The sequence below is a fragment of the Taurulus bubalis genome (assembly GCF_910589615.1).
Source record: "Taurulus bubalis genome assembly, chromosome: 5".
NCBI classification, from domain to species: domain Eukaryota; kingdom Metazoa; phylum Chordata; class Actinopteri; order Perciformes; family Cottidae; genus Taurulus; species Taurulus bubalis.
The window spans coordinates 22,506,254-22,532,769 of NC_136593.1; the positions used below are offsets into that span (position 1 = coordinate 22,506,254).

General features: G+C 43.3%; 1 protein-coding gene across 1 annotated transcript in view; it reads left to right on the forward strand.

Moving 5' to 3' along the window:
- The window catches only part of epha8 (eph receptor A8), a gene marked incomplete at both ends in the record, with an annotated part of 97,983 nt that overhangs the window by 61,598 nt on the left and 9,869 nt on the right, over positions 1–26,516 (forward strand). Inside the window, 5 exons of the mRNA XM_079218348.1 lie at positions 14,750–14,905; positions 15,088–15,507; positions 20,656–20,780; positions 23,298–23,460; positions 24,724–24,820. Coding sequence (XP_079074474.1) covers positions 14,750–14,905; positions 15,088–15,507; positions 20,656–20,780; positions 23,298–23,460; positions 24,724–24,820 — 961 coding nt within the window. The remainder of the gene's footprint in view (positions 1–14,749; positions 14,906–15,087; positions 15,508–20,655; positions 20,781–23,297; positions 23,461–24,723; positions 24,821–26,516) is intronic.

Here is a 26,516-nt window from a genome sequence, read left to right on the forward strand (position 1 = left end):
CGAAACCCACTATGACTTCCTCAAGGCTGCAAAGTTCCTAATGAAGACGCAGTTAAGTGATTTGGGGGAACAGATGATGGTGAGAGCTTCATTATTCTCCGGCTCACAACCACTTGAGAGGAACACGATATTCATAATTGCTGTCAGAATCAACTTGTGGCGGCCCGCTATCGAGAACGTATATAAGGAGCTCAAATTGAGGCGGTCTCCCGGGAGTGGGAGACGGGGGAATGCGAAGTGATCAAATTAGTTCCGTCCTCCTGGCGGCTTGTAAACAACTGCTGATCAACAACATTGTTACTGTTTGGAGGCAAATGACACCGAGGCTCCAGAAACACACCCACGCTCACAGCCTCGGGGCGGGAAGCTGCCTGGTGTGATCGCACACACACACACACACACACACACACACACACACACACAGTGACTTTGCATTGAGTGACACAAACTCGCATTTACTCAAATTTGAATCCTCCATCATTTCACTGGGTATTTGTATCTACATCATTTGAACTCTGAGAGAGGAGGTGGTGATTTTTTCTCTCAAAGGAAATGTTTTTTTAGTCGTTTTCTTTTTAGCCACCGTGTTTTGTTGTTCATAACTCTGGACATCTGGGAATGCCTGTACCTCGCTGGAGAGCAATCTGGCTGGGAAATAAAGTACAAGCAGTCTGATGGACAGATACGGTTAAATATGTTGTTGTTGTTTTCAGAAGATCAGACAAAACTGTAAAATGTGTTCCATAAAACGTGTATTGTAAGCATCCATCTTACCCATGTTTTACTTTCAAAATGAGTTCTTCCAAACCAACAGGCCAGGCACTGGAGCCGGGCCACAGAACATTTGCCATCAATATGATTAGCATGTATAATGTAAGAATTATCAGATACCTGATATAGGTCAATTTTGCTTTAATTATCCCTTTTTAAAGGACTGGGTAAGCCCACCCCTCTCGTGACTCTGGGTTAGGCAGCAAACCTACATGGTTAGGTTTGAAAACAGTTTGTAGTTTGGGTTGAAATAACTAAGTTTGTTAAGTAACTTCAGATTACGTACGTGACATACTTGGGTAATTTAAATTGAGAAAACTTTGACCTTTTTTTCTTCTCCACTGCAGTGTCCTGGGTGAAAGTCCTGTGTTTGTTTGACCCATCAGTATCCGACGCAGACGGCGACACAAACTTTGGTGTTTGACACCCTGGTAATAAGATCCCGGGCTCAAGTGTTTGTTCAGGTCTGGGTTTTGTGCCCCGTGCCGACTACTTCCAGCTGGTTGGAGAAACATTTGACAAATCAGGGCTTTGTTGGCAGAACATAAACAATACAAATCTCCTTTCATATCCAGCTAGCTATTCAGGCAAAACAGAAATAAAAGAATGGTGAAAAGTATATGAGGTTCTACTCAGCTGCTGACTTGGTAACAAGTCTTCAATCAAGACATTCCTCCAAAGGGAGTTCGCCGTGTCTGGCTGCGTTCAAGTGATGCTGCCGTGTTCCCAGATCTCAGCATTCACTTTTGTCCAAAACAATGTAATCACAAGCGACACAAATGATGGCCAGGACCAGGGAAAAACACCACCCACAAGTTTTTTAATGAGCTGGAATGGAAATAGTTTTTTAACGCATCACACGGATACAGCGCAGTGAGCTGCAGGGCCCGACTAATGGAAACATCTCAATAAGCCTAATTAGGATATTCCACTTTGCTGCAGTTAACACTGCGCGGACACAAACACACATTGAGCAGTTATCGTCCACGGAGCGATGTCAACCTCATCATCGGATGCGGGTCGAGCAAAAAAAAACGTTCCAAAAGGACGACGCGACAGCCGTCCAGCTGCCGCGGCCTTAAGCTGTGCGTCGGGAAACGTGTGTGTTAATGCGCAAATGTGTGTGTGTGTGTGTGTGTGTCCAAATGCGGGAGCGTCGTTAAACGTTTAAGCGCTGTACATCTGTTTGTTAAGAGTGCGTGCATTGGGATTTTGTTGTTGCTGTGCCAAGACTAATTAGTCTTTCTGTGTGTCCGGATAGTGCTCATCGGTGGACGGATCGAGGGATTTTGATTGGTCAGCGGGCAGAGGGGAGCAGGGGAGGGAAAAGGGGGAGAAGAGATGAGAGGAGGAAAGGGAGAGGAGAAGAAAGGCGGAAAGGAGGTGAGAAGAAAGGAAAGGGGAGGAAAGGAGGAAGGGAAGCAAAGAGAGGTGTGTGGGAGAGGAGACCGGGAAGGAAGGAAGGAAGGGAGTGTGGGTGGGTGTGTGTGTGTGTGTGTGAGCGCGAGCGCAAGGGAGAGCGAGAGCGAGCGATAACAGAATGAATCATATCTCAGCCAGACACAGCACTGTTGTGTCACTCAAACTTCCCCCCAATCTTTGTTGTGATTGGCCGAGGCCCTATCTCCACAGCAGGTGCAAAGGGCTACACGTCGGTACACAAAGCAACTTTGCTGACACACACGTGCCAGCCACACAAAGACACACTCGCACACAAACAAATCCTCTTATGTTCGGCTCCATACGAATGCTTAATTCAGGAGTAAAAAATAAAATAAAAAGCTGCACCGGCCCGAGAGAGCCGCTCGGCAAACTATTGATTGAGTGTGTGCCACCCTTGGCCCCGCAGTAGCCACCCGTGTCCCAGTCCGGTGTCTAGCAGCTATTAGCACTGACAGTAAAGAGACAGGCAACATGATAGCGGATCACTGAGAAGCTGGCAGCCTCCGTCTGAGGGGACTGCGGGACTTCTTCAAATGATTTCCTGCCCCGACTTCTTGTCGAGTTAAAGTGATGTGCGCACGGGGCGCTGTCATTTACTTCCCCCTCCTCCAGGCCTCCACTGAAGGGAGCGCAGTTTGTATGGATGTGGATGCTTGAATGTATATGTGTGTGTGTGTGTGTGTGTGTCTGTGTGATGAATTGCAATGATGTTGGCATTTAAAAATGCGGCAGAACCAGTGGTGACATCGTCAGCAGGGAGGAAGGCTGAATATCCCTCTTCCATCAACGTCAGGCGATTCCTTGGATAAATCAAACTGAGACTATAGAAATACAGAAAGTTTATTGTATGTGATTTGACCAGAGTATGCTCAGTGTGGTAAGATGTCAGCTGTAATAAGTGAAAGGCTTCATCTTGGAAACGCTACATTTAGTTTTTTTGCATGCTGGGCTATCGTTCTAAAACTCGCATTCTCTCCAATGGCCATCAGGGGGCGACTCCTCTGGTTACACAAATAAGTCTGATTGTATAGAAGTCTATGTGAAAATGACTTTACTTCTCACTTGATTTATTCCCTCAGTAAACATTGTAAACATGAGTTTATGATCTCAATTTCAGTTTCAAGTCTTCTTCAATGCAACATGATTCATTCATTTAGTAAATTATGGTCCAGTCAATCAGAGTGTCATCTAAACCACCGCTGCATCTCTCTATACTTTAACAAGAGTTAATAAGTGGCGTATTCGTTGGCAGTATTCTCAGACGTGTATTCATTAGCACGCATTTGGTGCTCTGGGGAGTATTTACAGCAGCAGAACGATATATGTGGGACTGTGTGTGTTCATCGTAATGAAGGAGCAGGTCGGCCAGTGGAACGGTGAGGCTTAACGACGTGTTTTAACAGGAACAACACATATCAGGTTCCATAGACAATACTTGCTGGATCGTCACATTGTTATTTTTGGTCTTTTCATGAGATTTGTTGACAAAAATAAATAGAAAAATGTCCGAAGAACAGACTATATATTTTACATAGAGTTATATGCAACAGCATACTGGAATACTGTAGCTTTGTTGTGTCAGCTTGAGTAATTTGACTAGACAGAAATATATTTAGGAATATGCACCATTTAAAAGGGCCAACTTGTAAGATCCAGCGTCGAGGTTGCAGATGGCAACCACCTGAAATGTTTTGCCCAAAACCAAAATGTTTTGTCCTTTCTGGACAACTGTGGAACCATGAAGGTGCAACATGGCGGCCTCCGTGAAGAGCGCCTTCCTCATGTGTAGATATAAACAGCTCATTCTAAGGTAACGAAAACACACGGATTCTTAGTTTCAGGTGATCATACACGAGAAATTATACACTTAGAATAATAAAATATGCCATTAATAGACCCCTAAATGCTACACACTGGCCCTTTAAGATTAACATCAACTGAAATAATAAGGGTTTGGTGCTGCTGTAACTGCCCTCATCATTGCAGTTAATGCATTTCTTTAGTGCTACATATTAGATCCACTTGGTAATCCATTAATCCAACGTTAGAAGGACACTTGAACAAAACTTTTTGTCAGCTTTCATGACATTCTATCGCTTTTGATAGAGATATTTTTAGCTTTGGAGGGAAGTCATAGTTTGATAGGATTTCATGAAGGGTGAAGCAAAGCTTTTAAGCAGCGTAGTACCACTTTATTTTATCAATGGCAATTTGAAAGAGAAACAAGGGCCCGTTTATTACTGCATTTTTCACATTGCAGGGATGACGTCTTATTCCAGGACATGAAGTTTGTCATTAACAGTTAGTTCCGGGTGAAATATTATCCTCCACACTTCGTTGGAGAAGTCATTCCTCCTTCTGACCGCAACAAACAAGCAAAAGACCCAGATCGGCGAAAAACTTTTCACAATTACAGATATCACAGGTTAATCAGACCATTGGGAACAGCTCAGATTGAGCTTATTTTCTTTTCTTTTCGTCTGTACATGTCTGGATCTGAGTTTCAAAGTTGTTCTGTCTGTACTTCCCTAATCCGAATGTGGACTCCCACCTCGTTATGTGAGCTGCTTGATGAATCCGAGAGGACTTGCACCTTGTTGTGAATGTTAAGTGCCGTTTCTTTTGTTGTTTTTTTCCCCATCCTTCTGAGACAGATATGTTGTGACTGGAGACCCGGCTGTGACCATATTAGCGCAGCGGGACTCTGAGCACCTCTCTCACTTTGTCCTTTTCAAATATATCTCAAAAAAAGAAAAAGGAACAGTTGATTAATTTCCCCTCCGATGCACAACAGCAATCGCTAATGTCGGAGAAAAGGGAAAAGTGTAGCCCCCTCCGCTGCCTCTCCCCACGCATTTCCCCTCTCGCTTCCATTTCCGACACACACGCTTCACACCGTCTGATCTCCTCAATCCGCCGCTAATGCGCCTTTCAGAATGCCCGTCGTTTTTTGAGCTCCCCTTCCCCTCGACCCCAACATCCCACAACCCACACCCCACCCGCTCCCTCCATCAGACACAGTTTAATGGTGACAGCCGCTCAATCGGATAATTAACATCCGTTTAACGCTCATTACCCGGGATGTATTTGTCTCGTTTGATTTGTAATTACCAGGCGTTTTTCACAGGGAAAACACTGCAGTAATGTTTCCTTTGTGACGGCTTCATTGATGGAATTGATTTGAACCCAGCAGGGAGGCCAACAGGGAGGCGAGGAGAGGCAAGGAACACATATGGACCGGAGATATTGACGCCATACTTGTTATTTGTCTTCGTCTCGCTCTCGTGTCAGCGTTCTTCAGCCAGACAGAAAACTCTGACAGCTAGAGATGAATCAGTTGGAAGTATCTGTACCATGAATTCATTATTCAGTTACACACAAATGAAAGGAAAACTCATTCACATGTACTGTGTGTATAGAAAAGTATACTCCACAACTTCAATTCCAGCTGTTTTTTCTACAACAGCATACATATGTGAACTAATTAATTCTCAAAGCATAAAGAACCAACATGGATACACATTATACACATTGTACACAGATAGATTCTTAAAGCATTAAAACTGCATTCATCGATTTATTTTTTAAGCCACGAGGGGAGTGCAAAACATAAACACACCATTGACATAATATCATCTTAGTTGATGCGGCTAACGTGTTAGCAAACACTGCCTTATACATACTTCTAGCAGACATAGAATGTACTTTCACTTGGAGTTGTGCGTCAGTCCACCTGATAAGTATTAGTCACACATTACCTCCCATTTTTTATTTAATTTGTTTTGCTCTCAACCAACTTCTGACATAAATATAGCTAGCTAGCTGCTAGCTTTGCCTGTCATTTGGTGGTGGGCAGGTAGAATAAAGTGAGCTTTTTGACTTTCTGCTGAAAACAGCCGCCTGCTGCTGTTGAAACCAAGTTGAGATTCCTGATAGCGAACTTAAAATGATTCCCTTCAAGGCAGTAAAACCAAAGCAATTAGCTAAAAGGTGCTAAAGCGTCTCGTAGAGCTGCTGGGTGCACATGGTATGCTAATTGCATCCATTGTTAATGTAAAGAGATACAGATTAGTGTAGCTGTAGACAATAGCTGCCACCATTCTATTATTGGCAGCAGAGACTCAACACGGGGTGAAAAAAGAGTTTGAACTGAAATGTCCCCGCAAACCTCAACATTGTTCAGTTGTTCAAATTCTGCGGTGCTCATTCTTCCACACGCTTGATAATAAACACTGTCTGTCCTTTACTTGTAAATGTAAGCAACATTTATTTTACTTTACACCTCGGTGCCTCTTAATTGAAAATTAGGCTTAACTTTAACATATATGTTTGACTATGAGCAGTTGGACTTTACGTATAGAAATACTAAGAAGGCAATGGTCCCTCTCTCTCTCTCTCTCTCTCTCTCTCTCTCTCTCTCTCTCTCTCTCTCTCCACACAGGTTCTCTCAATAAGGTCATATATATATATATATATATATATATATATATATATATATATATATATATATATATGATAGATGGTTTTAAAATGTGCTGTGATCATATTGCCAGAGGAAACCCAGGTTGCCAGTGAAAACAAACAAATGCTGTTTCACTCGAACAGTTTAAAATTTGCCATTTTTCTCCAGGTGATTTGCTTTCAGTTTCAGTTTGGTCTTTGGTGTTAGGCAGCCTATTGTGGCTTTTATTTCAGTGGTTGGTCTTGTTCCCACTTTACGTCTAATAAATGTGTCATTTCTTCTGCTGATATGTTTTACATTTATATACTTTTATATACAAAGAACATTCAAAATGTTGTTCCCCCCCTCATAATGGCTTCAGCTTGTTTGTGTTGGGCTCAGAGGACAACACCGACAGTCACTGAAATCATCCATCAGCCTATCCTCCTTAAAGGATCCCTAACTAGTCCCATCCATTCTACCCCCAAGGTCATTGATCACCACGCACCTAGACGTACCGCCGTGTAAATTAGACGCCCACTCGTTTTTTCAGTGGGTTGAGGCAGAGCAGGCGATCCAGCTGTTAGTATCTGGACTTTGTGATGTAACGCGAGGGACGATGTGGATGGCGAGTGTCCCACTTCCACAGTTGATCTCGCCGACACGTTCATCCATCACTCAGACAGCTTTGGCGGCTCGTTAGCGGCTTCATGGCGCTCCCAAGGGAACCAGAAAAGCAGTCGCCGGCTTTGGGAGCGCGCTCGATTCTTTGCGAGGTCTGGGACATCAGGACTTGATGTGTTCCCGAAGCACACGGAGAACTTTTAGATCTGCTCTTGTTGACGGATACGTTTAAAGAAACATTTGTGTCACTTGCTGTCCTGAAACCCAGTTCAGTTGTTTTTTTCCAGGAATAATTGGTTCCATACTGTAGCTGAAATAGCCACCATGGACAGACCATCAGATATTGTCTATGTTGTGTTTGACATGCAGGGCGGTGGAGCTCAAGTCTAATCTGGAGTCCTGTCTCAAGACATATTTCTATTATCTCGTACTTTGCCACTGGTCTCGACTATTATTTTTTTCAGTTCCACACAGACTTTTTGAAATTGAAATAAAAAATATTACACGGACTGTTCTGCATAATCATTACAGAGCCAGTATCCTCAGGATTTATGTCCACCCTGGACTAATCTGCACCTCATTGCACCAACGTTGCTTTATTGACTGTGACCACAATCCTTTCATAACCTTAGGTGTTTTAGTATGGATGATTTAACATGTTGAAACATAATAATAAACACAAATCAGACAAAGAAATAGTGTGAAAAACAATACACATTGTTAAATCACAGCTTGGGGACAGAACCATGGGTGGAGCTTATCATCGCTGCCGCAAGCTAATGGCAGCTGGTGACACAGGAAATGCAAACATACAAATAAACATAAAACGTATAACAATGTGTATTTTTTTCACCTTTTTTTTTGCATTTTAAATCTTTAATATTTTAGTTGCTTCGAGGAATACTTCATCCTCAAAAAGGTTAATGTACGCAGCGTGTTGCCTTGCATGAAAGATTATTATGTTTTTATTTTATTTTAAATTTCAATGAAGAAATGTACTAACTGTTTTTTATTTTCATTGTGGATTTCTAGATGTACTCACCAGCCAAACCCAGATTGCACCTCAGACCCGGCTCCCCTCCGCTGCTCCCTCAGTCTCCTCACGCGTGGGACGATGATGTGCCCCTCCCCATTTTTTTTTTCTTCTCCAATGTATTTATTTGCCCACTTATACAGGGAATAAATCAAGGTCAGCACACAACGCAGCACGCTGCTATTAAGATTCATTGTAATGCAAATTCTCCCGTAGCGAGCGCACTACATTGACAGGTGCTGACACGCCGGGGCAACACGCAAACGGCCACACGTGAACACACACGGAGAAACACGCTCGTTTACCAACTTACAGATTCTGCAAACACTTTCCCTCAACCGGTGCGACTTTCTCTTTTTCTATATCGCTTGTCTGAAAAGTCCTCTGCTCACTAGTTTCATTAACATTATTGTACAGTAAAATCAAACGTCTACACTAAAGTATGATAAATAATGGTAGGGAAAAAAGTTTTGTCTCCAACTGTCCAAGGACCTTAGAGTGGTAATGTCAGTGACACAGAGATGCAGGGATTTTGTAGACACAGCAACTCAAGTTCTCAGAAAAAGTTGTTTAATGAACTGTAACATTAATTGATAGGACCCAATTGCTGAGAACACACCTCATGCATATTTTCTAGACTTAAAAAGCCACATGTCGATCCTGCTGAAGCCAAAACCTAGAAGACTAAGAGAGAAACATGAGACAATAAGTGACTGCACCGGTTCAAAAACTCTCTTAAATGAGACAAAACCAAAAACTGCATATCAGAAATGGACGTAGTAATCGTGACGTCCCCCATTGGTTTGTGGACTCAAGTTCGCGATTTTGCCGTCCCAGCATCAATGAAAATGTGATTGCCCTGCAATTCAGCATCTTGGTATCACTAAATAGCGTACGAATAACACACCAAGACATTTCGGGCATTAGCACATCAGGACTTTCACCCCGGAGACAGATGTTCATGTCCTGCGTGAAACCAAAAGTTGTGTTTGAGTTCAGAATGAGAACGCGTTGTTAAATTACAGCCAGAAGTGCGTAGACACAGGAAATGCTCTTTATACACCTTCCCAGGAGATCATGAGGTTGCTGTACTGTAGGTGAGGCCTAACAGAGCAAATGTGATGAATGAGCCGTTGAGTCACTTTCAAGGCTTCGGCTCAGTTTGTGCTGGAAGGAAAGCGCTCACTTTCTGTTTTGTGCCGTAAAGCAAAGTGACAGCTTCCCTCTCGTATATGAAAGCACAGCCTGCTCATCTGTCATTTTCCAAAGGTCTTCAACAATGATGCGGTGTATTGACATTCAATGCTACACACATTGTTTTTAAGGACATATTCTAACATATATAACATGAATACAGACCTTCCTTCGACAGCTTAACTTGTCAATGGGAACAGGAGCCATTATCCCTGTTCCCATTGATCACTTTGCTTCTTGCAGGGGTCGGCATCTTTACTCATCTTCTACTGATGATGATAATGATGATGCATTTGAAATCATATCTTAATATTTCCCTCGATCCAGAGCACCGAAGGAGCATCAGAAGTGAAGTGAAAGGTTATCACAGCTCGTCTCGACACCAGACCGCCTTCCCTCTCGCCTTTGAATATTCACCTGCGTGCTGATAAATTCATGTTGCGCGCGTGCGGTTACTGCTTCAGACACGCGGCACATGCATTATTATAACCCTTTGCGTGTATATGTGTGTGTGTAACTCTCGGTCAATCTGTCAGAGGCTTCAAAAGCGCTTTGCCTGCCTCTCCCCTTGATGAACGAGCCGCTCCGATGTTTATCGTGACCGGCTTCTCAACTCAGGGGCTTCACAAAAGAAAAAGAAAAAAAAGCATCAAGGGATGGAGGGATTAACGGGATAAAGAGGGAGGGAGAGAGGAAAACAGTCCTGGATAAATATTGAGAACATAAAATAGTTTCTGGCTCCTGTTAGTTGGGGCCCCGACAGCGACAGAGGAGAGCGCCAGTGGAAATGTAATGCAAATCAATTAAAGGCTCAATATCCTGGTACTTAATGTCGCTCTAAGATTAAAACATTTACACTTATTTCACACTTCGTTTGGCAGTAGTAGATACCAAAAAGCTTTAGCATGTGGAACTGTTGATAGCCAGATGAAGTACTGAATAATAATCGGGTATTATAAAGAAAAGAAGAAGAAAAAAGGGCCATTTTAAGAAGCCCTCCAGGCATGTGAAAATAATCGGCATCAAATCTTTTTTTCCCCACAGCAGGTTTTTAATTAATCATTTTCTCATTGGGAGTTACTTGGGGGTTAAACAAAGTGGAAATGAAAAATAGGGAGATAATTCCCCCATTCTCCACCACTTCCGTTTTCCGTCACGCTCATATGTAATCACTTATTGCAGCCAAGAGAAGAAGAAGAAAATTCTCTGAACACTGTAGCATTTAAAAGTAGAAGTCAATCTCATTCGAACCTGAATCTGAAAACATTTGGAAGTAAGATTTTTAATAGAAACTGCTGCGTTTATAGGACAATACTCACTTTTGTCAATTTGACATATTCTCTTATTACACTCTCCTCTTATCACTTCACTTTCTGCATTCGTGTGTTTTTCCCTCCACTTTTGATCGTCTGCACTGTACTGATTAGTTTCACCCTCATTAACCCTGCAGTCGACCCGACCTCCTGATCACCTGTTCTCACTCCCCCCAAATTAGTCTCTCTCTACAAATACCAGTCTCGGTCCTTTGTTTGTTCGACTTCATGTGTTTAGAGTTTTGCTGCTTGCTACCTGCCTGCCTGCCTATTCACACAGGATTAGTATTACCTCAGGAGCTCTAGTACTTTGACATAATTGCTGAGGTTGTCTGTGATCTTAATCCCCAATCCTGTGCAGATCTGCCATGCCCGAGATTTGTCAAATAAAAATGTCACTGCGAATTGGCTGCAATATTTTGTCAAACACATATACTTTAAAAAAGAGGTAAACATTAAACAACGTTCTGCCAAGTGAAGTCAATGTGTAAGTGTCTTAAAACCTGCATTCAGTCTACTGACCATCAGGGGGTGACTCCTCTGGAGAACCTCTCTTGATTTATAAACATTGTAAACATAGTTTTAAGTCTTCTTCAATACAGCATGATGCTCATTTAGTAAATGATGTTCCATTTAGAGTCAAATAGACCATAAAACAGACTTTAGGGCGGGGCTACTGTGATTGACAGGTTGCTGCCGCAACCAGAGAGTTGTTTTGCAAGGTTTTCCATTTTCTCAACGACCTTTCGGATAATGCGTCCAGTAATGACAGTAATGACGAACAGCCAAGTGATTAGATATATTAACTTTAGCCTCTTCATAATAATTCCATATCGGAGATATTGGCAATTTCTATGTCTAAATATATCTAAAAAAGAAACCACGGTTAAACAGATACATGTGATTTAGCTAATTAAAAAGTACACACTGTTAGTATCTGACTTCACATGCAAACTTCTACTGTATGTGATACATTAAAGATAACATATTATATGGTGTGTGGATACGAGGCTAACAATGGGGTTAATGCAAGTCAGCAAAAATAATGCGTCTTTTTTTCTTTCTGTTCATTGTGCCGACACGAGAGCTAACGCTGTCAACAGTGCATTGGGGATTGTATTGCATGGAGGAAGCTTTCTTTTAAGACCGTGGTTACTTCCCTTCAGCAGGCCTACTTGCTGGTGACGTCCCAGGATAAACAACGAGCAGGCAGGCCTCTGAATCCACCTTTTGGCAGATAGAATGGATTTTTGTGCCGTAGCTCAAATGTGACTGCAAATCCCGCAGGTCCCTTTTGGTTTGTCAGCATGACAACCGGATGTTTGTGAATACAATCCAGACGTTTTTAGTTTTTTTTATCTCGGCACAGAATTCCTTGGAAAACATTGCAAGCAGGACAAAGTGTCTTTTTGTGTCTTTTCTAAAGAAATGTCTCTGCTCCCGGGAAACATCCATGTAGGTTTAACTAGTTTTTAGGTTTGTTTGGTTAAGTGTAGGCAACAAAAGTACTTGGTTAGGCTCAGTAAACGTGAAATAACTACAAAAGTAAATTAAGTCAATGTTGTTTCACACAGGACATGGACAAGTTATTATAAATTGTTCTTTGTTCTCTCACGGAAATATTCTAAATAATTAACGCACTTTCTGGGGTGCATCAGCGGTGGGAAGCATTCATCTGACACAGCAGAGCATGATCACAGATTAAAAGTCAAATTTAAAAATGTAAAAAAAATGTAAAAAGTCATTTCGTTGCTATCTTCCAACATCCAGGGATCTGTAAACAACCTTTTAAGAATCTATCCATATCAAAGACTAGAGCATTTTTTATTTAATTTTTGTTTTATTCAATAATTGCAATGTACAATTTTATAAGTTGACAATAGCAAAGGGCAAAATACATTGCAATACAGTTAATCCCGTTCACTAGAGCTTTCTTTGGAAACAACCACATTTTTAAATGGGTAAAATAATGATTTACATGGAACCTGAACAATGGTGGGGTTGTGTCAATATACATTGAATATTGTGATGTACACAATGGCGTTTGCAGAGCCGTTGAACGCTAGTGGATCAAATAAGGAACAGAACTTTCCTCCCAGACATGCTCTGTCATTCAGAACAGGTGAACGCAGGGTCGCAGCCCATTTGTCAGCTTGTTTTGAGTCCTATTTGTGTCGCGTCACAAAGACAAGCTGGTACAGGGCTGTTTGACCACAGGAAGTCAGGAGAGGCGTGAAGCACATAAAAGGTGCCGCTTGGGATGTTTTTTCTGTATTAAATAATTAAGGATCCCGCTGAGACATTCAGCTTTTCCCTTGTTGACCCTGTCCATGTCAAAATCTCTTTTTGTATTTTTACCCAACAGCATCTAATAAAAAAAGAGGCAAACAATTGTTGGTTTTATTCATCCATATTGTTTCTCTCTTCTCCCTTTTCATTTCTATTTCAATATATATGTCTGTCAAATCTTAATTATGCAGAAAGAGTGCAGTGCCCGTTCAAAACAGACATGCTGAGAAAGGGCAGAAGGCTTGTTGTTGCTGCTGGCAGATAACTTTTTGTATGAGAACACACCAGGGGCCAACTTAACCTGGGCCTCCCAGCTAATAGGATATAAAAATGATCAAATTATGTTTCAATTCCAACTCATCGTAGCCCAAAATAATATAAAAAAGACCCCCAAAGCATTTAAAAGATATGTAACTGGCCTACTGTGTACTTCAAATACAGAGGGAAAGAAATGTAAAACTACGTTTACCTGACAAAGAAATGTCACTTATGTTGCAGATTCAGATTTTACTCACAAAACAAAACAATTAAGATATAATTAATTATCTATTCAAATATCCAGCATCCTATTGAGGTTATAAAGACGAGAATATATGAATAATTAGGTGAAAATGAAATGGCTGTGAAAAACTCAGCCTATGAAATTAAACACCATTACGCACCATATCATGAGAGATCTAATCACATGGTTGAATAGCACATCCAGTGTGTGTGTGTGTGTGTGTGTGTGTGTGTGTGTGTGTGTGTGTGTGTGTGTGTGTGTTCTCTGCTCAGCCATGGTGAACTTTTGCATGTGTTTTTTTCGGGTACAATCATCGAGAACGGTTTCGTTCCTATTCAAACGGCTCCAAAAAATGTCTCCGTCAGAAGCCCAGAATACATTTTTAACGATTCGCTTTGTTATAATTTCACTCATGTTGGTTATCCAATTTCATGGTTCCTTCAGCACCTTTTGAAGTCTAAGCACCTAGAATGTCCCTCTGTGAACTTTAACAAGAGAAAGGCTAGGAAGACGCTGCATCTGTAAACTAACACTCAGCATTCTGGGGAAGCATACATTAACCCGGACGTGAGCGCGCCCGGCGTCCGCCGCTGCTGCTGCTGCTTTCTGAGCGTGTGCGAGGTTTACCCCTGCCCCATTTACCATGGCAGAAGCCTATTAACCGCCTGGAAAGAGAATATATTTATCAGAGCGGCCCTCCATTATTAATCAGTGCAGAGTTAAAAGTGAATACGTATCAGAGGAGCTGAATAAGGTTGAAACACGGTCTGGATTCTGAAGGGGTCTCACTGGGAGTATCAACAGTGCACAGCCTTTTCAGCCTAAATCTGAGCAGAAAGAAATACGACTTTCATCTCCCCTGCTCCACGGTCTCTACGGTTACATGGCCTGTAATTATACATAGATGGGGGGAGGAGGTTTATGTCCTTAAAATGATTGCTTTAGAAGAGATGACACAGTTTTGAAAAAGTTGGTATGCACAGCTTCCTATAGGGCTGTGATTGACGCCTTTCTGGCCACACTCAGTGTTAACATGGAGTGATTATGGGAGTGCAGAGTCCTTCCTTGCAGAGCTCTCTATTTACTCTATTTGTTCTTTCTTTCTCCCTATCTCTCTCCCTCTCTCTCTCTCTCTGCAGCCTGCGAGGTGGGATTCTACAAGCCAGTGGCGGGCGACGGCCTGTGCGGTAAATGTCCTCAACACAGCCACTCGGAGACCAGAGCCGCCCTCTCCTGCCCCTGCGACTCCAACAACTACAGAGCGGCAGATGACCCACCGGCGGCTCCATGCTCCCGTAAGTACAAACACACGGTGTACAAGATCGCTTAATCCTTCACAGGAAAAGACCGACGCACCCGCAGACACACAGCAACTACCGAAGGATGTGCCGAATGCATCTACGCCTCAAAAATCCAATGAATTTATTTTTGATCGAGCCTGTGAATGAACTCAAACCTCCGTGTTTCTTTTCTCCAGGCCCTCCATCTGCTCCGGTAAACGTCATTTCCTATGTCAACGGGACGTCTGTGAATTTAGAGTGGGATCGCCCTCTGGATACCGGAGGTCGCAGCGACCTGAAGTACAGCGTGTTGTGTCAGAAATGTTCAGGGGAAGGCGGGCCCTGCGAGGACTGTTCGTCCTCCCCGGGCGCCGCAGTCGGCGGGAAGGCAGGCGGAGGGATGAGTGCCGGGTTCGGAGGGCTGGTGGAGCGTCTGGGCACCGCAGCGGTTCGCTTCGTTCCCCGCCAGACCGGGTTGACGGAGCCCCGGGTGACGGTGCTCAACCTGGTGGCTCACACCAACTACTCCTTCCGTCTCCAGGCCATGAACGCAGTGACGCACCTGAGCAACGAGCCATCGACTTACGCCTTGGTCAACATCACAACGAACCAGGCAGGTAGGGTTCGGAACAGTGACAGTTTCTCATCTTGGAGGCATGAGCTCATGGCACACACTAATGGCCTTTTATTGAACTTAACGACACTTAGTTAAATGTGTCCACTGTTTCAGGAAATACAGCTACTGCAGTTTCCAGCACCAAACAGCAGACAGACAGCTGGTGAACATGTGGAGCATTTAGCAGCTAAAGAGCCATATATATATATATATATATATATATATATATATATATATATATTGTCCTCAGGAGCTGGGGGAGAGCCAAAATCTGAACAAAAAGAGACTGAATATTAGACATTCACTAAGTGGCCAGAAACAATACTCAAAATGATTATTCATAGTGGTCCATAACTGCTGGGTGTGTACAAAATAAGCAACTCTTTGCAAATAAGTTTGCATTATCTACTTGAAAAGTTTTAAGATATATTTTCGATAGGTTTTCCCCTAAGTGTTTTTGCGTACATACGTTAGCGTATCCAGTGGCCCTTGGCAGGATTATATTCCATAGCAGACACAAGACCGCCCGCTTGCTTCTAGGCTCCAGTTCCTTACATCTAAGTTGCCAAGCGCACATGCAGTAGTTCATTATTTCTTTTGCATGCTACCGATGCTACACCATAGAAAAACTATGTTTATCGCAGGCATTTCAGAGACAAAACAACAACATCCAGCTAAATAAAATGCTACAATATAGCCAGAATATAACTTCAGGTCCTGGGGCTACGGGTGTCTTGGAGACCCTTCCCTCCCTTCACAATATGCCACAGCAACATTAATTCAGCACCCTCCGTCAGTGGACAGCGACAAATAGTAAACGGCGTGCCCTCCCGATCAGTAAATGTGTCGCTGTCCAGTGACGGGGGGTGCTGAATTAATGTTGCTGTTGCATATTGTGATCACATAGCTTTGTCTTGACTCATTGCTGACATTTTGTCTGATATTGATGTGTTTCATATTGTGTTTACTGATCAGGAGGGCACTTCGTTTACTATTCGTTGCTGTCCACTGACGGAGGGTGCTGAATTAATGTAGCTCTGGCATATTGTGAAGGGTGGAAATGGCCTATTAAACCAGATATTTCTGCACAGTTGCACATAAATATTCACAATGTTTTTATCTAACAAAACATTTTGCTTCAATCCATATTTGTTGGCATTTAGCCTTTCAAAAACTATGTTTTCCTTGCCAGCCTATGCATTAAGAAACCATTATGCTTAGGATTGTATTGATTGTATGTTCTTGTGTGAGCCAAACATTTCCAATAACTCGAAAGTATTGCGAAGTCCAAAAGCATTGTTAAATGAAAAAGGAATCCAAAGATAGGATCCGCTGTTGTAACAATTTTATTTTCAAGATAATAGGATTACAGGTGTTAGAGCAGCTGAGCATAACTACTTCTAAAGTCATATAATGTTCTGAGATGGGGATTTTTTTCTTCCACCAAACCAATCAAGCTACATTAATTAATATTTTGAACAAAAGCTTTAAAATAATTGCTGTGTATCATGCAGCTTGTTCTCCACCAGATTGTTCAGCAACTCTATGTGTGTATGTGTGTGTGTGTGTGTGTGGGTGTGTGTGTGTGTGTGTGTGTGTGTGTGTGTGTGTGTGTGTGTATACACAAGAACTAAGAAACATTAATCTGAGTTTGTCTCCCTGGGCCACAATGTTCTTGAGCTCGGCTAACTTTTCCTTGCCCTGGCCCCTCAGCGCATTGGACTTTGTTATAAGTTGGGCCATCCGACCACCAGACTTGCCCTCGGCTTCTTCCTCAAACCTGTCTGGCCAGACCTTCAGAAACCTCTTGGATGTTAATGTCCTTTTTCTTTCATGGGTCCTCCAGGAAATCCCCCTGTAGCCTCTCTCTTCTCTCTCGAGGTGGACCAGGCTGGACCAGGCTGTTACCACAGAAGTCAGGAGCTCTTTTGTGAGGAGGAACTTTGGTACCCTCCCCCCGGTGTAGAATGACAATAATCCCACACAAGCCTGTGTGTCCTCCTGCATGTGGCAAGTCTCCACATCCTTGTTCACAGAAAAGCCTCTCTCCACAAAGGCCTGTCCATGGGACAAAACGGCACAAAGCCCAAAGCTCCGCATTGGGCTTTCTGAGGAAACCACACAAGAAGATGTCCAGCCTCTTTTGTATCGACAGGAAGGAGAGGAACTCTGCTCCCACGGGACGGGTGGGCTTCAAATTGTTGGAGGATAACATCACCTATGTAACTAACGACAACCCTGATGATTTAAAAACCTTGTGTGCAACCTTGTAACCTTGAAAAAGAAAATAGATTGATAAATCATGACTTCATATCAACAACGTATAGTGGCTATAATGGTGTACACTGTCAGAACCTCTTTTTACAGCCTCTCGTTTACAGCACCACGTTCAATGGACTACTTACTTTTTTTTTACAGCTTATTCCAGAGTTATTCCTACCAGCATAAACACCTCCTGCCAGAGGTTTGTCCCACAAAAACATCTGAACAAGACATTTAATCGGCCCCTTGCACCTGTCTGGGTCTCTGAACATGACAAAAGGGTTCCGGACAGGGCGTCTGCCCAACCGTTGAATATTTGAGGCGGCTCTTCTCCCGCTCTTTTCTGACGATATTTGACTTTTGCTGCTCTAGACTCTTGCTGTGCTGCTTACATCCTGAACATGATTTTGAAAAAATATCTTTAACTCGATGTCAACGTTCTTTAGTTGGAGATATTTCTTCTTGTCATCTACATCCAGTTTGGTTAGCTGGGCTGTAGCGATGTCTTGGAAGAGCTCTCTCTTCATAGAGTCTAAGCAGACCCTGTCTAAACACTCTTAAACTGCATCAGAAAGTGTGTTATCATAATTGTAATGCACGAACAAAGGACTTTACATGTTCCTCATTAACACAGTCTACTCATCAATGAGGTCTAATCAGTAGTGACAAGAGCTTTGCGACGCTACCCACATAAATCATAACCTTGATCAACTCAGCCAAGTCTTTGCTGAGGAAAGGCATCACTTGCCAGTCTGCTGGATCCTTCTTCACGGTCCTGACGACAGTCATGTAGAACTGAAGCTTGGCCAGGATGATTGTCGAAGGCTGTCGTCCCAGGATTTGGGAGTTTTTCTTCTTCTTCATGTCGGACCCTGTGAGCATAGGAATGACGCTCTCTCTACCACGGGCGTGTTCTCGATCCACCGGTGGCCACAGAACGATTAAGGGATGGCGTTGGATTTGGTGACAGCACTGTAATCCTCCATGTCTTTATGTTGCGGGAGAGTGTGTTTATAGCTTTCAAAAGTTTCTCCAGCTGCCACTTGAAGAAGGAGAAGTCACTTTTAAAGTCCACAGATCCACACACACACACACACACACACACACACACACACACACACACACACACACACACACACACACACACACACTCAGCTCAGCAACATCCAAAATGGTTTTGTTGGAGAAGTAAAACAACTAAACTTGAAATTCACATTGGGCCCATCCATCAGGCTGGATATTAAGCTCCTGAGGTCAAGTTGGTCCTCACACTCCTGAGGAAAATAAAAAATACAACATTCACAAGTTTCTAGGTCAAGTTCAAGCCAGGTTCAGAGTCTTAATGCGTTTTTATTTGGTATAATACTGTACCTAGTACTGGGTTGTTGATAAGCAATGGAAATGCAAGAAATGATGAGTAGGGCTCCATTGCTGTTAACTTTCTTTGTTAAGGGCAACGCGACCTCACAGAATTATGAGGAATTGTCATGACCTTATTACAGCGTATCACACGTCGGAGTCATCTGTGGCTTTATGCTTTTCTGACTTCCAATACGACTCACTTTCATATTTAAAGATCCACATTTGAGCAGGCGTCAAATTTGTTATTTTCAACAGGAGTCTCACGATCAATGTGAAACAGTTGGCAGCTCTGGTTCTATGGGGAAAGATGTGTTCACTGAGCTGGGAATCCAGGATGGCTCAAGTTCTCACCATAAACCTGTAATGTCCTGGTTTCAAATCTGACCTTGAATCACTCACTGTAAATTATCCAAAAGAACAGAAATGGCTCAATAACCATCTTTACAAAAATAAAAGATCAACTTCGCCCTTGGGGCATGTTGGTTGCTCAGTTGCAGTCACATCATTTTTGAGTTTGAATCCAGCCTTGGCCCTTTATCACACATTTCTCTTATCCTCTTGCCTCTCCTCTCACACTTATTGTCAAATTTAGCAGAAGTGCCAAAATAACAATCTTCGGAAGAAATGTGCTGCCTCGACGACATTTTTATGCTGATAATGAAAAACCAGTTGAGGCACACACGCTTTGTTTCTGTAAGGACTAGTAGGAGTAGCTGCCACTGTCAGCAGACAGTACTAATGTCCAACTCTTGACACTTCTGCGCAACACAAAAAGTAACAACAAAGTATCAACTTTCTCTGCATTGTGATTAATGTTGCAGTAATCACCACAAACAAAACTGCTCTTGATTGGTTGGCACACTGCATTGGAGTTTGTTCAACTTTTGAAAGTTGAAAACATTTTAGTCATTTTGTAGTACAGTTCATGTTCAAATTAGAGTTCCAGAGTGCAACAAGGTTCGCATGGAACTGCAATGAAACTGTCCTGGGGAAAAACACGGTATTGAATGGAATACAGTAAACACAGTCTCTGAAACTGGAATCCCCCCCTACCCCTGATGCCCCTTTTGAGGTCTAAAGGTTGGCCTTGTTGGTGGTGGTGGGGGGTGGGGGGGGGGGGGGGGGGGGGGTGTTAGTGTCTACACACACTGGAGACTACTGCTCACATCCCCATTCCTACCAAATGTTAACCATAGTGGTGGCAGATCATTTGTAGCAGTTTGGAAGGCACCGACAAATAATGTTGTCGTGCTGATTGAGGCTAATCGGACGTGGGCTAATCATTTAGCTCCAAGGACTTGCTGGGGCTGAAACCACATGATGTGAACTAAGAGTTTAGAAAGTCTGCGCCAACTAGTTGTCCAAGCAACCTCAGTGTACAATAAGTGATTTTCAGGAAATGCAGCCGTGCCTGTGTGAACATGATTTAACTGCAGGGTAAAGTCATTGCCTCATGATACACCTGGTCACTGACGAAACCCGTCTGGAACTGACAAAGCAGTAATCTCTCCTGTTTCTTGCGCAGCCCCCTCTGAAGTGATGGCGATCCGGCAGGAGAACACCAGCCAGAGCAGCGTGATCCTGCTGTGGCACGAACCCGACCAGCCCAACGGAGTCATCCTGGAGTACGACATCAAATACTACGAGAAGGTACTTGAACCAGCTGCAGCATCCGCACCGCTCAAGAGCTGCACTGTTTTTTAGGGATGCTCATTTTCCAATATAGTCTGGCAGCTTTTAAGAGGGGGGGGGGGGGGGGGGGGGGGGGGGGGGGGGTGAAGTGACACTGTATCTGCAATACCTGAGGAACATAAGCTCATTGTCTTCAAAGGGCTGCGACTAAACTGAGCCAAGATATATGTGAATGCGGAGGAGTCGTTGGATAGACTCCGGATAACTTAATCCCCCGCCAAAAAAAACAAGGTACCGCTGGCAGCTCAGCTAATTGAAAGGAAATGAGGGTCGAGAGAGGAAGATGAGACGGCGTGGATTCCACCTCAGCAAAAGTGACGATGACAGCAAGAGGCTAGCGGGCGCTTAAGCCTTGCGACGGGGCTAATTGCCGCGAACGTGCACGTCCAGTGTGTGTGTGTGTGTGTGTGTGTGTGTGTGTTTGCGAGCGCGGGATGATAGGAATCAGCTAATTGCAGCGGGAGCAGCCTGGAAACAGACAGTCTCATAGCCAAACAAGCAGGAGTGCTGCGGGAGTGATGGAGGATTAGCTCGTCTCTTGCGCTGGCGTCTTAATCTGGCCTTGTCTTGGGGAGTGGAGACGCCGGCGGGGGGGATTTCAAGTGGACAAGTCAGCAATGTACTTTCTTAAGGTTTCTATAGGGCTGCACTGAAACAACAATGAGTCACAGCGAGGGTGGCGGTCGCTGCAGCAGCAGCACACTATAGAGGATGATAATGAAGACTAAAAAATTGCTCTCATTTCTGCACCCGGCACTTCTTCTTAATTAGGCTCTTATCCTTTTTTTCCGAGGACACATGAATGATTCACTTATTCTGCTGTTTGGGTGCACCTTGCACCTCCTTATTATTGCTGAACTCGTATTACCTTCCACACTCATAAAGGATCTGCGAATTAAGTTCACAAAAAGATGCTGCGGCAGGCAAGGCGAGGACGGCAATGGCGAGGACGATGATAAACTTTGTTGTTGATCAAGTCTTCACAGGACTAAATGTGTTCCTCGAAAACAAGAATCACGCTTCTTTCATGAATATGTACATAAAACTTTGCACGGCAGATGGTGGTATAATTTTCAGAATTCACATTTGAACATATGAGGCATCACGATGAATTATCTGAAAGGATATAAATAATCCTCAAAGTACCTGTCATTTTTAAAAAAGATTCCTGAGATAATTACCTGCCAATTACATTTGAGTGGCAGGCTAGGTTGCATTCATTTACGCAACGGCAAACAACTTCAGAAAAATAGTCAAAGACCCCAAACAGCGGGGGCGGTGTCTTAGTGAAGCTGTTAATGAGCGGCAGATCCAGCATGACCTGACCATCTCCACCAAGATACTGGTGCGTTTTCAAAGAAAAACTCCTGAGAGTGTACGTTGTTTTAATACATTCAGTTGAAGCATTTGGACTGATGGCATGACTTTATGTGGTGCTTGATCAAGGCCACATTAAAGTACAGTGGGCCACCATCACGACTCGGCTAGTCCTCGCCCAACCTGCACAGACATCAGAGGCGCTACATTTGCACGCGGTAACGCATCGACAATCACGTTGTTGTTCATTCACAGAAGAGATTTCTGTCTGGTGTTGGAAAGATTTTGGAATGTGGTAGTGCTGGTGTGCTAGTGCAGCGCGTCGTCGTTCCAAACGAGCGAGCCGACGTCTTGGACCCCGGGAGCGCTTCTTCATAAGCCAGTGATCGCTCGTTGACTGCGTGGGAAGTGAAGAAGAGTTTGGTTTCAGTATATTCAGCATCAAGCCGCAAAAGTGAACGGCCAGCTGCAGGCGCTGTGCTGGACTCGGTTCGCTGAAGCTCCTCAAGCCCCACCCCCCCCCCCGAGCTGCCGCGCAGAGCGGTGTTTACTTGTTTATTCAGAATTCATTAATGTTGAGCGTGTCAAATTCAAACCTGCACTCCCTTGAGCACCTTCCAACACACCTGCCAAACATAAAGTAGCTCAGATAAGCGACGGACACACAGACAAGCGGACAGAGATTCCTTGATTCATAGTTAGATGCTAATTAAGTGACAGTAGCGATGACACTAATCGGCAACACCCAAATATGCAGCCATTTAATTTATGGTTAAAGAAACAACTAAATCCCTGTACATGCATTCAATTGATGCATTGTTTATTTTACCAATCAGTGAGGTTGTGTTTAGTTTATTGATACCCTCATGAATGAATCAGTGCCACTACTCCAATAAATATAGCATAATAATGAGAAATAATACAGATATATTTGCAGTAAAACTGAAAACACCTTGTATTCTTCCCCTGCCACAATCTTTCTTGGGATTCCCCAAAATAATGTGTTATGAGGTTTAAGTGTAACCAGCAATGAACTTGGTTACATCAGATGCATTGAGGTCATGCTTTGGGCTGTAACATGTTCATTTGGAGCATCAGAACTTATGGATTGTTTTTCCCCCAAACCTGACCTTTTAAACGTGTCCGGCTCTGTTACAGGACAATGAAGCGCACAGTTACTCCACTCTGAAGTCTAGAAATACCAGCGCCCGGGTATCAGGGCTGAAGCCGGGCACCAAGTACATCTTCCAGGTCCGAGCCAGAACGTCGGCGGGCTGCGGACGCTTCAGCCAGAATGTGGAGATCCAGACTGGGAAAGCAGGTATGTGTGTGTTTGGGGGTCTGTAAGAAACAGAAAATACATTGCATCACAGAATTGTTGCTCAAAACTCATATGTCGTTTAATACAGTTGAAAAAATCCGGTAAGAAAACAGTTTGTTGTGTTAATAAGACTCCTTAAACCCAGGCCAGACTGCACAGCATGGTCCTGGGCTAAAGTGTAAAATGTCAGCGAGGCTGATAGCCGCCCCGGTCCATCCCTCTGTTCTATTGATCTAAGCTTTGTTAGAGGGTCACCCCTATCAGCAAAACTGCAGCCTATCCCGGCTACAAACAGCTGTACACAGTGCTGGGTGGGGGGGGGGGGGTTTCACGAGTCTGTCCACCTGAGGCCAGTATAACACTGAAAGTTAGGACTCACTGAAAAAACTTTTATTAGAACATTTCTCTTTCCTAATAGGGGATTTGGCAGAGAACCTGCGGAGCAGACTCTAGGTCTGCAAAGCTACACCTCCTGCGTGGTCGGAGTCCCAGTGCTGTTTCACTGACTAATAGTCTCCCTTCATTCTGCTGCTCACTGGACCAGACTCTGCTCCTCTTGATACTGACTCTGAAAACAAGAGGAGGCACACGCACCCCCGCTACCATACATGCTGAGTAATCAATAAATCCTAAATGAAAACCAGATTAGCCTTTTTATTGTTGTGTCCATTCCGTGTAGTTCAGTCTTACCGAATGTTGACACTTTAACCGTGTTCATCTCACGGCTCTAGGGATGGCAAAGTCTTTGATCCAGAATGTAAAATATATCTGCTCGTAAGATAAGAGCAAACGTTTGACAGACCACTCCTCGAGGATGTATCCCAGCTGTTTTGAATCCTGACATTTTTTTGTAAATGCCACCAAAATCACAATGTACTTACGAACACAAATGCAATAGTTATTCATGTATCAGGAGGGTGGGCGCCACGCTGAACCACTGCACATTACTTCACTTTATCTTTACTTGGCAGATTTTTTTTGCTGACATATTAATGCTCTGGATCCTGCGTATATAACTTGTATTGGTAGAGCCTGGGACAACATTCAATCTTTCAAAATAGATGAACAACATTCGCTGAATATTCCCTCCCGCCACGCACAAAGTTTCATAAATGTAAACAGGAGGTAATTAGAAAAAGCTGAGCTCTGCAGATTCTTGTTTATCTTGTTTGACCACGACCACTCTACCTGTGTTTGCTGCCGTGTGTGTCAGTTTAAACTGCCAACTCAGCTAACGCGGAGCATGTCTGCGTGTGTTTCCAGCTCCTCTGCGCTACAACACCATGACCATCACCTGGATCTGCATGGCCCTGGTGTCCAGCCTGGTCACCTTTCTGGCCATCTTCATCTGCAGGAAACGGCAAGGCTACACTTTACCACACTACCCATCGCTGCTGTGTGTGGAACACTTTCTTACGCTACTCTACCGTATCCCTCTGTGTAAAATGTTTGCTTGTGATCAAAAAGCCCCCGTGTGCACTGTGTTCCTCCCTATCTCCCCACATGTGGTACTGGCTGCAAAGTTAAATGAAAGTGGGGTTGTAATCTGAGTTGGGAGGTATTCTCCCAAAATAGGGATGAGTCTCATTTAGGCCTGTGACTGGGTCTTAGATGCTAAAACACCTTTAGTCTCCCTTGTCATGTTGAAATGCTCATTTGCTTTAGCTTCTCTCATCCCCTCAACCCTCCCTGTTCTCTCACCACCTTGTTTAGCTAATTTCCTAAATCGTAATTTCAACCTTGTAGTGTTTTTAATTCTGTTGATTCATGTCCAGCCAAACACTCCCACTTATCCCATCAACCCCACCCATCCTCCCTTTTTTTATGTTTTCAACTTCCATCTCTGGAATGCTGCATCAAATAATTAATTCCAATGCCCTTAATTCGTACTTTAATGTATATTAAGTTTTGAATTTCCATTCTGTTTGAGAGGGGAAGGAATTGTCGAAGGATTTAAATGTGTTATCCAGGCAAAATCAAGTTGTCATAACTGCAAAGTCCGTTGTTTTCAGTGCAACTAAGATAGAGGATAAGAAAAGGAAAGCTTCACTGATGGTATAGTTAAATTTTTTTCATGCGAATTTTTAATGTATATGCTAAAAAAAAAGAGGGAGATAAGGGAAAAGTCAACTATGTATGGCAGAAACCAGCAGGTACAATTTATTACAGCCCATCGCTCCAAAAATACACAGACGCACATGGCTAATTATTATGCAGAATGACTGCATCAGAACTTTTTACAGAACGAAGAAAAGTTCTGCCATGTTCCGTAAGCTCCGTTAGCTATGTTAGCCCGTTAGCTGTGAGCTCTGTTAGCTCAAAATAGGCTTAATATACAGTCATAAATGAGCACAACATTTTTTGGGCAGTAGACAATATTAGCTGTGGACAGACAGGGATGCAAACACGCACACACAGGGCCAAATAAATAACCTCCTGGCGGAGATATTGATTCAAATATAAGTTAGGAGGTGGGAGGCACAGAGTTAGATCTAAACACTTAACCTAAACTAGTGCTCACACATACAGGCTGGTGAATCGACAGGATACAAACATTGTAAATTAAACCCTCAATGTGTGTGTCAAGTTGTCGCCAACCACCAACGTGCCCAACAGCAAAGACATGGCCAAAGTGGAATTCCCCGACATAGATTAAATTGAAACTTTATGATTTAAGAAAAACATAAGTAGCAAGTAGCAAATTCATGGCAAATAGCCTGAGTCAATGAAACTGTTTTTCTTTTGTGGCTTGTAGTGTAGCTTACTCCTTTTAACGCAAAGTAAAACAAAAATATTTCCCCATTTCCCCAACACCGACCATATGTGTGAACGAGGGTTTAAATCTCCTCAAAGCCCTCCTGAGATGTGTCCTTCGTAGCATGAATATTTGATGTTAATCATTTAAACTTGTAAACATGGAAGCGTACGCATAGAAGCAGGTCTGTTAATGTGAAAAGGGAACCCCATGATGATCATTATTAGAAGGCTCGGTTCCCCCTTGTTGCCTGTGGAAACCCTAATTAACAGGGAGAACAGGTTGACCGGTTGCTCCTTTT